The 14353-nt window shown below is 46.9% G+C and overlaps 1 protein-coding gene across 1 annotated transcript in view; it reads right to left on the bottom strand.

Annotated features, from left to right (window-relative positions):
• The window catches only part of PLXNC1 (plexin C1), a 239895-nt gene extending 227347 nt beyond the window's left edge, over nucleotides 1-12548 (bottom strand). The window contains exon 1 of the mRNA XM_006871793.1: nucleotides 11490-12548. Within this exon, the coding sequence (XP_006871855.1) occupies nucleotides 11490-12548 (1059 nt within the window). The remainder of the gene's footprint in view (nucleotides 1-11489) is intronic.
• Between the last annotated feature and the right edge of the window lie 1805 nt (nucleotides 12549-14353).

The following is a 14353-nucleotide window of genomic DNA, read 5'->3' as shown; positions in this document are numbered from 1 at the left end:
CTGGGATATACCCTTTGGGTGGTTGATGATGCATGGAGGGGATTGGAACCATGGCAGTGATATGATATACGATGGAATGAATGTAAAACTAAAGTTCTCCCAAGTAAACTATCATATAATTTTCAATAGAACATTAAAAAACAAAACAAAAAAAAAAAACTTTACCCTAATAAATTTTCTTCTAAGAATTTTAGTTTTATATTTAGGCCAGCGATCCATTTTCAGATAATTTTCATATATGGTATGAAGTATGGCTCCATGTTATTTCTTTTGCATGTGGCTATTCAGTTTTCCCAGCATCATTTGTTTAAGAGATTATTTCTCTCCAATGAATGGAGTGAGCATCCTTGTCAAAATGCAATATGTCATAGATGTGTGAGTTTATTTATGGACTTTCAATTCTTTCCATTCAGCACCACACTATTTTGATTACTGTAGCTTTGTAGTATATTCTAAACTGGGATATGTAAGTATTCCTACTTAATTCATTTTTCTTTTAAAGATTGTTTTAGCGATTTGGGGTCCCTTACAAATCCACATGAATTGAAGATTGACAAAGGTGGTTGGATAGCTCTAATTTTTTAATGTAAAAATAACTTGTTTACTTGTTTATTACGTAGCCACTGATAAAGACATTTTCACACAGTACTTGGCACATGGTAGGCATCCAAGTAATGTATTTGTTTAAGCTAATGATTGTCCTCCTCAGCTTCTCTGCCTCTTCAGTCCATCTTCTGGATAATCTTCCATGTCTGATGCTGTTCCTGCCAATCACAGCCATGGTTTTCACACCCATGCTCAGTAGATCCTAGAAGTTCCTTTGGGATGTCTCAGGGATAGGATCTACAGTCAACACTCGTGGAAGCAGCAGTCAAGAAATCTAGCCACATGTGTGTGGCATTAGGCAAATCTGCTGCACAAGACTTCTTTCAAGTGTTCAAAAGCAAAGATGTCACTCTGAGGACTAAGACGCACCTGACCCAAGCCATGGTATTTTCAGTTGCCTCATATACATGTGAAAGTTGGGCAATGAATAAGCAAGACCATAGGAAAATCTATGCATCTGAATCATGGTGTTGGAGAAGAATATTTAAAGTACCATGGACTGCCAGAAAGACTAACAAATCTGTCTTAGAAGAAATACAGCCAGAATGCTCCTTAGAAGAGAGGATGGTGAAACGTCATCTCTCGTTGTTTGGACATGTCAGAAGAGAGAGCAGGCCCTGGAGAAGAACATCATACTTGGTAAAGTGCAGTCAACAAAAAAGAGGAAGACTGTTATCAAGATGGATTGACACAGTAGCAGCAACAATGGGTTCAAACATGACAACAATTGTGAAGGTGGCACAGGACCAGGCAGTGTTTAATTCTGTTGGGCATAGGGTTGCTATGAGTGGAAATTGACTCGACAGAACCTATCAACAACAACAGGAGCAGACATAAAAGGGTACACATCGTAGGGTTCTGGGACTCTCCCAACCACTGCGTTCCCCCAATACTCCCAGCACTTGACCATGGTCTTATCGGGAGCAGGAGGCCAACAATAATTTACTAACCTTTTTTCAGTAGAGCTTCTGGTTTAGACTTATTTTAAAGTCAGGGTTTGGAAAGTTTGAAAATGACTGACCACTAGGATAAAATCCAAAGCCCTTTGTCTGTGCCATTAAGCACTTCACCATCTGGACTTGCATACTTATTTCTGGACATTCTCCAGCCAGAGTAAGCAGCTTGCAGCTCACAAGCTTACTCAACTTCCCGCATGTGCACAAGCTGTTCCTTCTCTTTAGAACTCTCTTCCCTGCCTTCTCCACTTGGCTAACTTGTACATGTTCTTCAAGACGTAGCTCAAATATCACCTTTCTGAAGCTTCCTAGACCCTCACAGACAAAGCTTGATGACATTCCTTGGGGCTTCCACGGCATGCTTTTTGTCGACTCTCCATCATAACCATGATCACACTATCCCATACTGCTCACTCTTTTCATAACAGCAGGAGTTGGCAACTACTACCTCTGGGCCAAATACGTACAGCCCACTAGCTAACATTTTTAAATGGATGGAAAATAATTGCAAAATAATATATTTTGTGATAAGTGAAATGAAATGAAATTCATATTTTAGTGTCCATTAAATTTATGGGAACGCAGTGGTTTCATGGAGTCCTGGTATGGTGCTGCAGGATAATGCCCTGGACTGAAAGGTCAGTTTGAACTGCAAGGTTGGCGGTTTAAACACACCAGTCACTCATTGGAAAGCCTATACAGGGTTGCTTTGGTTTGGAACCAACTGGACAGCACTTAACAACAACACAGCGGCTTCATAACTATAAATACTGGACTGTGAATCACAAGATTGGCAGTTTGAACCCACCAGCCACTTCGAAGGAGAAAGATGATGCTTTCTTCTCCCACAAAGATTTAAGCCTCAGAAACCCTATATCAAATTGCTATGAGTCAAAACTGAGTTGACAGCACTTCACAAAAACAATTAAGTTCTACTGAAACACAGCCTCACTTGTTAATTTATGTACTGTCTATGTTTGTTGTACCATGGTGGCTTGTGTGTTGTTATGATGCCACTGGTATTTTGAATACCAAGCAGGGTCACTCATGGTGGACAGGTTTCAGCAGAGCTTCCAGACGAAGACAGACTAAGAAGAAGGGGAGGTGGACTACTTCTGAATAGTTAGCCACCGAAAACCTTCTGAACATTGTCAAATGTAGTGCTGGAAGAAGAAAATAGCATAAGTAGCATCAGAATATTGTCAGACATACAGTGCCGGAAGGTTAGGAGGCATGTAAAATATGACTCGGGAAGAGCTGCCCGCTTAAAGTAGAGTTGATCATAATGAGGCGAATGGAATAAAGCTTTCAGTAGCTTCATTTGCTAATGTGGCACAATTGAAAAAGAGGAGAAGAAGAGAAACAGCTGCAAACATCCATTAATAATCAGAACATGGAATGCACAAAGTATGACTCTAGGAAGATTGGAAGTTGTCAAAAATGAAATGTATCGCATAAAGATTGATATCCTAGGCATTAATGAGCGTAATGGCATCCTGGTGTGGTGCTGTGGGTTAATGCACTGGACTACAAGGTCGGTTTGAATCACAAGGTTGGCAGATCAAGCTCACCAGTTGCTGCTCAGAAACCCCACACAGGGTCGCTATGAGTCAGAACCGACTAGATGGCACTTAACAACAACAATGAACTGAAATGGGCTGGTATTGGCCATTTGGTTTATTATGCCGGGAATGGTACATTCAAGAGGAATGAGTAGCATTCATCATCAAAAAGAACATTTCGAGATCTTGAAGTGCATTGATGAATAGTGGTGATTGGAATGCAAAAGCTGGAAACAAAGAGGAAGGGTCAGTGCTTGGAAAATCTGGCCTTGATGATAGAAACTACACTGGAGATCAAACGACAGAATTTTGTAAGACCAATGACTTACTCATTGCAAATACTGTTTTTAAACAACATAAAGGTGAGTATACACATGGAGGAGCCCTGGTAGTGTAGTGGGTTACAGGTTTGAATCTATGAGCCACTCTTTGGGAGAAAGATGAGGCTTTCTGTTCCCATAAAGATTTGCAGCTTTGGAAACCCTATCCAGGGTTGCTATGAGTTGGAACACACTTAACAGCACATAATCACCACTACCACCATCAAACACATGGAGTTCACCAGATAGAGCACACAGGAATCAAATTAACTCCATCTGTGGGAAGAGAAGGTTAAGATGTACAATGTTATCAGCCAAATCAAGGCCAGGGACAAATTGTGGAACAGATCATCAGAAAAGAAAAAAAAAGGTAAAAAAAAAACATCTATCGTGAAGTACAACACTGTTTGTGTGTGATAGAATGCATACTGCTGTGAGGTCAGCACTGGATTGTGAACCACAGGGTTGACAGTTCAAACCCACCAGCTGCTCCTCAGGGTCACTATGAGTGGGAACCAACTTGACAACACTTAACAACAACATCAAAGAAGACCAGTTACTATCACGATTATTCAAATTTACACACCAATCACTAAAGCCAGTGATGAAGAAAATGAAGAATTCTACCTGCTTTTTCAGGCTGAAATTGCTCAAACATGCAATCAAAATGCTTTGACAATTACTGGTGATTGGAATGTGAAGGCTGGAGACAAAGGAGAAAGATCAGTAGTTGGAAAACGGAAATGTTTCAACAAACGGACACAGTGAGGAAGGTGCTCACTCAGCTCTGCCAAGAAATTTGGAAGACTGCTATCTGGTCTACTGAATGGAAGAGATCCAGATTTGTTCCCATTCCAAAGGGAGGTGACTCAACAGAATGCGAAAGCATCGAACAATATCATCAATATCACGTGCAAGTAATATTTTCCTGAAGATAATTCAAAAGCAGGGTCACTATGAGTCGGAACTGACTTGATGGCATTTAACAACAACAACAAAGTGTTAAAGAGCAGAGATAATAGTTAGAGGCCTAAGGTGGGCCTGATCTAAGCCATGATCCAAGCCTCATATGAATGTGAAAGTTGGACCATGAATAAGGAAGACAGTAGAAGAATCCGTGCATTTGCATTATGGTGTTGGTGAAAAATATTGAAAGTACCGCGGACTGCCAGAAGAACAAACACATTTCTCCTAGAAGTGCAGCCAGAAGTATTCCTTAGAAGTAAGAATGGCAAGACTTAGTCTCTTGTTCTATGGTCATGTTCTCAGGCAGGGACCAGTGCCTGGAGAAGGACATGCTTGATAAAGTGGACAGTCAACTAAAAAATAGAAAACCCAACAGGAATTGGCCCAATGGAAGCCACAACCAGCTCAAGCATAGCAACAACTGTGAGGATGGCGGAGGACGGGCAGTATTTCAGCCTATTGTGCACCAGAGTTGTTATAAATAGGAACTGACTTGCCAGCACCTAGTAACAAAAACAAAACATGGATTTTGCAGAACTGGTGGCACTGTAGGATAAGCATTGGACTGCTAACAACAGTCAGCAATAGAAAACCACCAGCCTTTCCACAGGAAAAAGATGAGGCTTTCTGCTCCCGTACAGATTTATAGCCTTGGAAACCCAATACAGGTTCACTATCAGAACCAACAGGACAGCCCATAACAACAGCAACAACAATGGTTACCTTCCTGTTTTAGCAGCAGAGTTGAGTAACTGCCCCAGAGACTGTGTGTGGTCTGCAAAGTCTGCAAAGATATCGATTGTCCTTTCAGAGAGAACATTTGCTGACCCCTGCATGACAACTTTAGCCAGGAAGGTGGTTGGAAATTGCTAGGGTCAAATATCCCTCATAACTTCTCCAAGGAAAACAATATATGCAACTAGTGAGTAGAAAAGTCAAACCTATATGAAAATCAATGATGGAAATTGGAAAACATATTACAATTCTATTTGTTTTGTGATAGCATCAAGATTAGCATTTTCATCAAGATAGATTAAAGCAAAGAAAAATGAAGAGTACATTTCATAAAGGAACCTACCACTGCCATGCCTCTGCTTCCACAAACAGTAAGGCCCGTGAGGGTTACAAATCCACCTCTCAACCCTCTACCCCCAAGTAGACTTTGGAATTTCTCAGAGCAAAACTAGGTCTTTACCATTTAAATGTCCCCAGCCGGTGCCTGTCCATGTTCAGAGATGGTCATCACTCTCATCTTTAGGTGAGGCAGAGATGGCTCCACGTATTGTAGGTGAGATGTTGGTCACAGTGTGGGGTTTTCCACCATTTGGTTCTAAGGGAGTCACTCACAATGTCTGCTGATGGCCTCAGCCATGTTTGACCCCCTTCTTCTAATTGGAGCAAGCATCAGGACCTGTGTCCCAAGGGCAACAAATCCCTACACCGAACCATCGTTAGAGTGTTTTCTAGGTGCTGCATTTAGAATTTAAAAGAGAATAAGGAACATACGACGAGTAGTAGGAAGGATTGGTTACTTTTAATGGTCATAAGTCAAATGCCATGGAAAAAATGGGCCCAATTTCTATTCTGGGCCGCAGCTGGAATCACAAGGAAAATCGGGAGCATTATATTACTTTACAGCAGTGATTCTCAAACTTGAGCTTGAATCAAAATCACTTAGAACCTAGAGGACTTGTTTGACCTAGATTGCCAGCCTCAGTCAATCAGAGTTTCTGAGGTGAGACCTAAGAATTTGCATTTTCAGTAAATTCCTAGGTGATGCTGATGCTGCTCAAGTAGCCACATGTTGAGAACCACTGTTCTGTGGCAGATAACCCCTGTCTCTAGGAGGCATGGTTGTGCACCTTATTAAACTGTAACATATTAAGTTCCAACCATGTTGTGTTTCTATGGTCAAAGTCAATTTCCATGTCAACAAGACAAGAAGCCCTTCTAATGAAGGTAGATACTTGGGAAAAGCGGAAGGAGTGGAGGTTGTCAGATAGCCTAGAACTAGGGAAGAAAGGGGTCCTTCTGCCCGATTTGCGTCCTATCAAGGATCTCCCATGTCAAACATTAAGAGGACAATGGTTACAGAAATATGAAGAGCCTGCTTTGCTGCCAAGTACAGAAAACTTTTCCAACATGATCCTCTCCAAGGCCCTTCATGTATTCCTTCAACAAACATTTCCAAAGCCCCTGAAGCATACCAGATGCTATGCTAGGCACTGGATTCAATTCAGAACACAGCATTACAAGGTTTCCTCCCTTCTGGGACTTACATTTTCATCGTCGCTGTTAATAATCAGACAAGACTCTCTGTACTCCTGATTTGACAATCTGAGATCTCGGGATTTTGTTTATGAGTAAGATTGTCTCCATGAAAGAAAACCTCTGACCATAAAGCCTGCCAGTACTGTCTAGATAAGTTTGCCTAAGAACTACCACTCTAACAAAGTTTTGTTGTTGTCAGGGCTGTCGAGTCGCTTCCAAGGGTTTCTGAGGGGTGGTGACAGTACCACACCAGAACTCCATAGCAGATGTTCATGGGAGTAACACTCACCATGCTGGGACAGACGGTGGAGCGCGTGACTACCAGCTCGGACTACTAGCTGAAAAGGAGGCAGTTTGAATTCACTCAGAGGTGTCTCGGAAGACAGACTTGGAGATTTGCGTCTGAAAGATCCAACCCATCTACTACCGTTGAGTTGATTCCAACTCATGGTGCCTTTATAGGGTACAGCAGAACTGCCCCATGGTGTTTTCAAGGCTGTAAATCTTTATGAAAGCAACTGCCATCTCTTTCTGCTGCAGAGTTCAAACTTCTGACCTTTCAGCTAGCAGTCAACTGCTAGACTCCTGGGCAGGTCTAGTCTGCACACATGGGATCTCCTGAGTGAAAATCAACTCAATGGTAATTAACAACAGCCACCAAGGAAAATGGCCTAACAGGATCACAACAGAAGCAGTTAGAGAAGAAACATCCCAGGAAAATTGTGGATTTGGAGGTTAACAAGCTGCATTTGTCATGTGGTTCTGGGACATTACTTCTCAACACAGTCACTAGATATGTTTTAGGGGGTTGTCTGCTAGGGAACATGTGAGCATTTTGTGGTTGTCTGCATGACAGCTAAATTATGTCAGGATTCAGACTCTGAGTGTACAAGAAAGGGGAGTGTCTCACCACAAGGGGTAGAAGGAACTCAAGAAGTCTGTCCTATCTGCCAAACCTATGAGGAAACACAGTACTCTCCATTTCTGCACAGGGAGGGGCGGCAGCCTTATTTATACCACAAGAAACTAGCAGGACCCCACTGTGGAAACCAAACAAATCTGTAATAATCAGACTTCACAAAATGAAGTGCAAACGCTTTTCTAGAAGTTAGCATTGATGTGCCTGGGGTAGTGAGTTGAGAGAGGGAGGATGTTAAATGAATTAACTTGGATATAATTTAAAACACTGGTTTTTATTATAACACAAGTACAACTATGTTACAAAGTAGAATGTGAAAAAAAAAAAATCACATAAAAGTTTTAAAATACACCCCCGGATTAGGGGCACTACTGTCTTCAGGGCATCCTCCAGCCTCAACCCCACATCCTAGGGTGTGTTGTTTGCAATTTTTTTAGCTAGCGGAACTACAAGGGAACGTTTGAGAAGTACCAGAATGGTGGAAAGAATACAGAAGCTACCACTAGACGATGTGGGTTCAAGTTAGAGGGCTCTATGCTTATCCTGAGCAAGTCACTTAACTCATCTTGAGCTTCCTCCTCTGGTAACTGGGAATGTGCCTTACAAATCCACCTCAGACTTGACAAGGAACTCAAAAGAAATGCTATTTAGGGGAAGTACCTATAAATACTCATTAGGATTATTAGTGACATGATCTACAGAAACCAGCTGCTTAGCCTGGGGACTGAAGTTACCATGCTTAGTTCTGAATGTATACTCAAAGTTGGAGTGGTGGCCAGACAGAAAAAGTAACGGTCCAGTGACTAACTGGCTAAGGACAAACCCACTGCCCTAGCATCTGGGAAATGAATTCTCAGCAGGAGAAGCTGAAGGGGAGGTGAACCCGCCAAAATGATATGAGAAGAAAACCAGAGACGGCAAACCATCCCAGTCAGTCCTGCCACTTTTCCAGCCACGGCTGATTGAAGATGGAAAATGAGAGCGAGCCAACTAGGGGAGGGAGACGGCAGGCAAATCTAGCCTCATGTGCCTCCCTGCCTGTGGCTTACTGTTGAAACGCCTGTGTCTGTGCTGGAGGAATCGCTGTGGGAATCTGGGGAGGCTCCCTCTAGGGTGTTTCAGGTCCATCTCCTACTTTAGGCACCTGCAATTCACTATGCCTTTTCCAAACACATTCGAGACCTGAAAACAACATGCAGAACAAATGACATCATTCTTCTGAGTGACAACCAGGGGCATACTGGTCCCATGACCCCATTAAACAGGGTTGCAACCTGCTATTGTCCTTTCAGTGACAAAATTGGTGTCACCTAGCACACAACACTGCTTACACGTAGCAGGCATGAAACAAAAAACTGTTGAATTAAGTGTCTTATCTGCCTATGTAATAGGTTAGAAAATTGTCAGCTTTGTCATCAAAACTACCACCTTTTTTTTTTCATTCATTCAAAGCTCTCTTGAAATGCAATTCCATTAAGTCTTTTTAATGCATATCAGCAACAAGGAATTTACTTAAATGGGGGGGTTAAAAAAAATCAAAACTTCAAGCCCCCACCTGTGCAGTCATGGCATGCTATTGTTTGAGCCAGAGTATATTATTTAACTTGGATGACAACCTCAGGGGGTAGCCACCCTGTCTTTCAGAATAAGCAGCTCTGAGCATGCCGGGAGTGCTCAATAAATAACAGCAGAAAGAAAAATAGGGGGCAGGGGCATTTAAATTATTTATTTTTCTACTTCCAGATTTCTGGCAGCATGCGTTTATCCCTTGCTTGATTTCCAAGGGGCAGCTCTCTCCCAGAGGCACCCATGAAGATGAATAAATAATTCTGTGACTTGCCCTTCTCCTCTCCATACCCATCCAAGTAGGAATACCTTGTGATCTAGCCATGAAGTAGATTTGAAAGGGAACTAAGTCCTCCAACTAAGGCAGTCAGGAGAAATGTTTTGGTTCCATAAATCTCCTCAGCTGTCAGATGGCAAAGCTTGGACTTCCAAGTTATCACCTGTTATGGGGCTTTGAGTTGCTTTGTAATTAGCCCCAGAGACCAAGTTGTGCCTAAATCTTGACACACAATTTAGTCTTTCAACAAAGTAGACGGTTGTGAATTTGCCAAACTTAAATCATTAGATTATAAAGATCCAAAACAGATAGTAAATGTTAAATTATATAAGTGCAACAAGACTAAGCCATTTAGTGGTCAATATGTGTTAGCACTGGACTGCTAAATGCAAGGTCATCAGTTCAAACCTTCTGATCTTGGGAAACCCTATACAGGGTCATTATGAGTCAGAATCAATTCAAGAGCCTTCAACAACAATGTGTTACTTGTATATTTAAAAAAAAAAATTATGCCAATAACTAAATGAAGGACTCCTAGGGTGGTATTGTAGGATCCACATTGAACTGCTAATCACAAGGTTGGCAGTTCAAATCCACCAGTGACTCCTCGGACACCCTATGCAGGGTCACTATGGGTTGGAATTTAACAATAACAACTAATTAAAGGTGTTAATAAATAGGCAAGGAGAAAGAAGCCAGTGACCATTCTAAGCAGAAAGACCTCCCAGTTTTTGTTTTTCTCTCTGGTAAATAGGGCTAATACATTTGCTAAAATGTGCTTTGTAGAGAATTAGGTGGATGGGTGGGGAGTCTTTCTGTGCACATTTTAATATACCTGGCAACCAAACCTCCCCTGTGTGATTACACAACACATGTATCAACACAACATACTTTCCAAGTGGAGACTTCTCTCCTTCCTCTCAGATTCGTTTTCTAACAAAACAATGGTAACACCTGTAGCCGTTAATTTCTGCTCTTTGATTTCTGTCCAGTTATAAAGGAGGCTCTCAGCAGGCGCCCCTCTCAGGAGCCATATGTGGAGTTGATGTGCCAGCAGCCTTGGAAAGGAAACAGCCTCCTGAGAAGTGCACAATGCCTCCATAATCCCCATCAACTGGACCCTCTTGAACCAACGCTTTATTTTCTGGTCAAAGAAATGCCAATCTCAAGATTCAAGCTGTGGCTGCCCTGAGAGCTCAGGAGAAGCCAATGTGCTCTGCCTGATTCAGGCACAACACAAGGGTGGTGCCTCTGAGCCCCGCCATCTAGTCTACCAAGCTGCAGCTCAGGAACTACCAACAGCATCCCCAACTCTTTGCCTTGCTCTTTCCTCCAGGTTGAGGCTTGCACCCACAAAGCCACCCTCCACCTCCCCAGCCTTTCTCTCCAGCTGGGGACCACAGCACACCCTCAGCAGAGCTACAGCCCCGCCCCCTTGCACTGTTTCCCGTTGGGGGTTCTGTTTCACCAAGGATGAGTCTCATTGCAGGCTGGCATTTACCCATGTTGGACAGGGAACCAACTCTTAAGACCACATCACCCGTGTTACAGAGGGGCACAAAGGGTGACGTGTGGCAGAAAGTCCTTTAGGTTCAAAGGCCCCGGCCCGGCGCAGTGTTTGTTAACAGATGACCAAAAGGGTCAAGCCTACCAACCTGCTAAGACTACACAGAAGGGACAGGCGGATGAGGTACCGGAAAGCGGATAGGGAAAGGGGTTGCGTGCGGACGCGCAGCGGCAAACAAGCGTTCACATTTGTTTTGGACCGAGGCACTAGGAGGCACTCACTAGAGTTTTGAACCCAACTCCTACCCTCCCTCCGCCTTTTACGTTTTTCACACTGGGGACCTCAGGACGTGCTTTATAGTGCCCAGAGGTTTCTGATGCGTCTGTAAGGAACCCAACAGCCTTCCGGCGGCAGACAGCCAAGGCAGTGTGGCCCCGGGACCTAGTAAATGTCAAGACCCGTTTCCCTCCCTTTCTGCCTCCGCAGCCGCGGCTCTCCAACCAGCGCGCTCCCCACAGGTTCCTGGAGGCAGTACTTACGCAGTTGTGCTCGGTCTGGAAATCCCAGCTGCAGCTCTTGGCGCGCGCCTGGATCTCACTCATCCTGAAGAGGCAGAGCGCCGTGGTGGCAGGGGAGCGACTCTCCTGGCCCTCCCCGGTAGCCGCGCTGAACACGCCCGCCCAAACGTCAAGGGCCTCCACCAAGCTGGAGGAGAGGAGTAGGCGGCGGCCGTCGGGGTGCTGGTGGCCGCAATCGAGGGCTGCCTGGCCCTGGAATAGCAGCACCTCCGCGCTCTGTGCGATGCGCGCCATGCTGGGCCAGCCGGTGGCGGCACCACTGCTGTAGTTGTAGGGGTAGTATGGAAAGTAGACGCTGCTGTTCCAGAGAAAGGCGTCCACGAAGTGCAGGCTGCCCGCGCTCTCGCTCAGCTTGAGGCGACCCGTCTCCATTGTGGCCAGGCTGCGCCCCTCCGTGTCCTTGAGCGCGATGGCCGTGTCTCGGTCAGACGCTGCCGGATTGCAGCGGCTAGCCTTCTCCGGCTCGGGCAGCACGTAGGTGGCAGCCACCGCCAGATACCAGCGGTTGTTGTGGCTGGCGTGGTATACCACGCCGGCCGTCGAGCCCTGCGGGTGGCAGGACACCACTTCGGTGCCATTGCGCAGGGACTGGCGGCTCAGGTTCAGGGGCCGCACCTCACAGGCGCCCCGGTCGAAGGTCCAGCCGGTGAGCAGCAGCCCCTCGAGGCCGACTGCCCCCTCGCGGTAGGGCAGCAACAGCTTACTGAAGCTGCTACCCGGCCGGGGCCGCGCGGGGGGCGCCAGCGAGACCGGCTCCGTGCAGTTGCCGGGTTGGTCCCGGTACAGGCGCGAGAACCGGTGCTGCAGGTTGTAGTCCAGCTGGTCCAGGCAGCTGCCGCTCGCCACGAACACGCCGTGCGCCTGGCTCGCCGCGATGGCTCCGATGGCTTGCTCTGACCGCCACACGGGCTCGTCCGCGCCCCGGCCCGGCGCTGCCAAAGCCAGAAGATAGGCGAGCAGGGGCAGCGGCGCGGCGGGGCGTGGGGGGCGCGGGGGCGCCTTTCTCCGAGAGACCTCCATGGGGCTGGAGGGGCCGCCCCGGGGCAGGGCGCGCAGCGACAGCGACTCAGGCGCGCGGCGACGGAGACGCGGGCGGCGGCGGCGGCGGCTCCTGCGCGCTCTCGGGCTCCCGCGGCCGCCGCATCCTCGCTTCTCGCCGGGGAAAGAGAGTGGGGAGGGCGGCGCGCGGCGGGCTCGCTCCGGCAGCCTGTGCAGCGGCGGCGGCTGTGGCAAGCCCTGCGCGCTGCAGCGCCGCTTCTTCCTCGCCGGAGAGTTCCTGTGTGCAGCGCTGGCGCTAGCGGGGAGGCGCGGAAGGGAAGGGAGGGGACGGGCGGAGAGGAGCGAGGCGGGCGGGGAGGGCTGGAGAGGTTGGGTGCCCTTGTGCGTTTCACTTTCCCATTGTGAAAGTGGGATGCAACTGGCCCCCTTTCTCATCTTCTTCCTCCTCCGCCCTCCGCCTCCTGGCCGCCCGCCCTCCCTCCCTCCACGCCCATCTCCCCTCCTCTCTTGATTCGGTGAGATAGGGAGGAGGGAGGTCTCGTAATTTGGGTTACTGTGTAGGTGGCCTCTTTCATCTATTCATAACAAAGCTGAGCCGCCTGCCGCTGCTGCCACCGCGGCTGCCACCATCACCCTTTGGCTCGCCTGGGGGCTCCCGGGGCGCACTAACGGCGCTCCGAGCGGTCTCCCGCGCTCATCTGCCCGCCAGGCTGCTCCAATGCCCGGGTTTTGTTTACAAGAGCAGCGGAGAAACACGGAGGCTCTGGGAGCAACAACCCTGGGCGCTAAAGGGTTGGAGAAGAGGGCTGGGACTCTGGCCGTTGGGAGACTGCGAGGGTGGCTGACAGGTGTGGAGCAGCGGGAGGGAGGCCTGAGGGCCGAGGTTCAGGGGACCCAGGCGCCCGTGTGGCAGAGAGTGGGTTTCCCTGGGTCGGAGGAGTGCCATGAGAGAAAGGCAGGCGCCAAGCCTCGCGTTCTGGGCAATTCCTGGGGCTGGAGCTTTCGTATTTGAAAAGGTTCTCTCATCTCCCTTGACAACGGAGTCTCAGGCTCTCAAACACAGCATACAGAAAGTTCTACTCGTCATCTAGCTTGAATGATCACGGCTAACATTTATTGAGCACTTATTGCGTCCCGGGCGCTTTTTCTAAATTCACAGCATGGATAAAACCTCATTTAATCCTCATAACAATCCTGTTAATTAGTGACGTATTATTATGCCCATTTAGTAGTCTTGGAAAATGACCATCAAGAGGTTGTGTGTGGAGCCACCGGGAGGTAATGCTGGAATCTTACAGCTAGTGAACAGCAAAGACGAATTTGAATTCTTACCAGGGTCACTCTAAATGCTGCTTTAGCCAAGTGCCACCTGTAACCATTACAATAATCCCCATAGGTCATTCTCCATGGCTGGATTGAACATGCCCAAGTTAGATGCTCCCGTATGCCTCACACTACCCAGCCCAATCTTCTCATCGTACAGCCAGATAACTTGATTTCACTTAAGGCTCCTTTTCTTTTAGAACCCCTGCGTGTATCAGTTGGGTTGCCCCCAGGTCCCCAAGAATTTCCAACATACAGGGAATTATTTATTATACACCCAAAAGTCGAATTCTGATTTCTCAAATGCCTCCTAACTTTATGAAGCAACTGGTAGGACCCTCCTAGTGCTGCCTGGCACCTCTGCCTTCCAAGGACTGCTGTGCATCCTTGGGGAATAATCCCTGTCCTTTTCCAGGCTCCCCTGAACCCCCAGAAATTGGTTGCTGCTCCTTCTTCCTTCTCCTGTTCTCCAGCTGAGAGAAGTGAGTGGGCTTGCCTATTGA

This window comes from Chrysochloris asiatica, unplaced genomic scaffold (genome assembly GCF_000296735.1).
Source record: "Chrysochloris asiatica unplaced genomic scaffold, ChrAsi1.0 scaffold00174, whole genome shotgun sequence".
Classification (NCBI taxonomy): domain Eukaryota; kingdom Metazoa; phylum Chordata; class Mammalia; order Afrosoricida; family Chrysochloridae; genus Chrysochloris; species Chrysochloris asiatica.
This window is presented reverse-complemented; position numbering and strand designations above follow the sequence as displayed.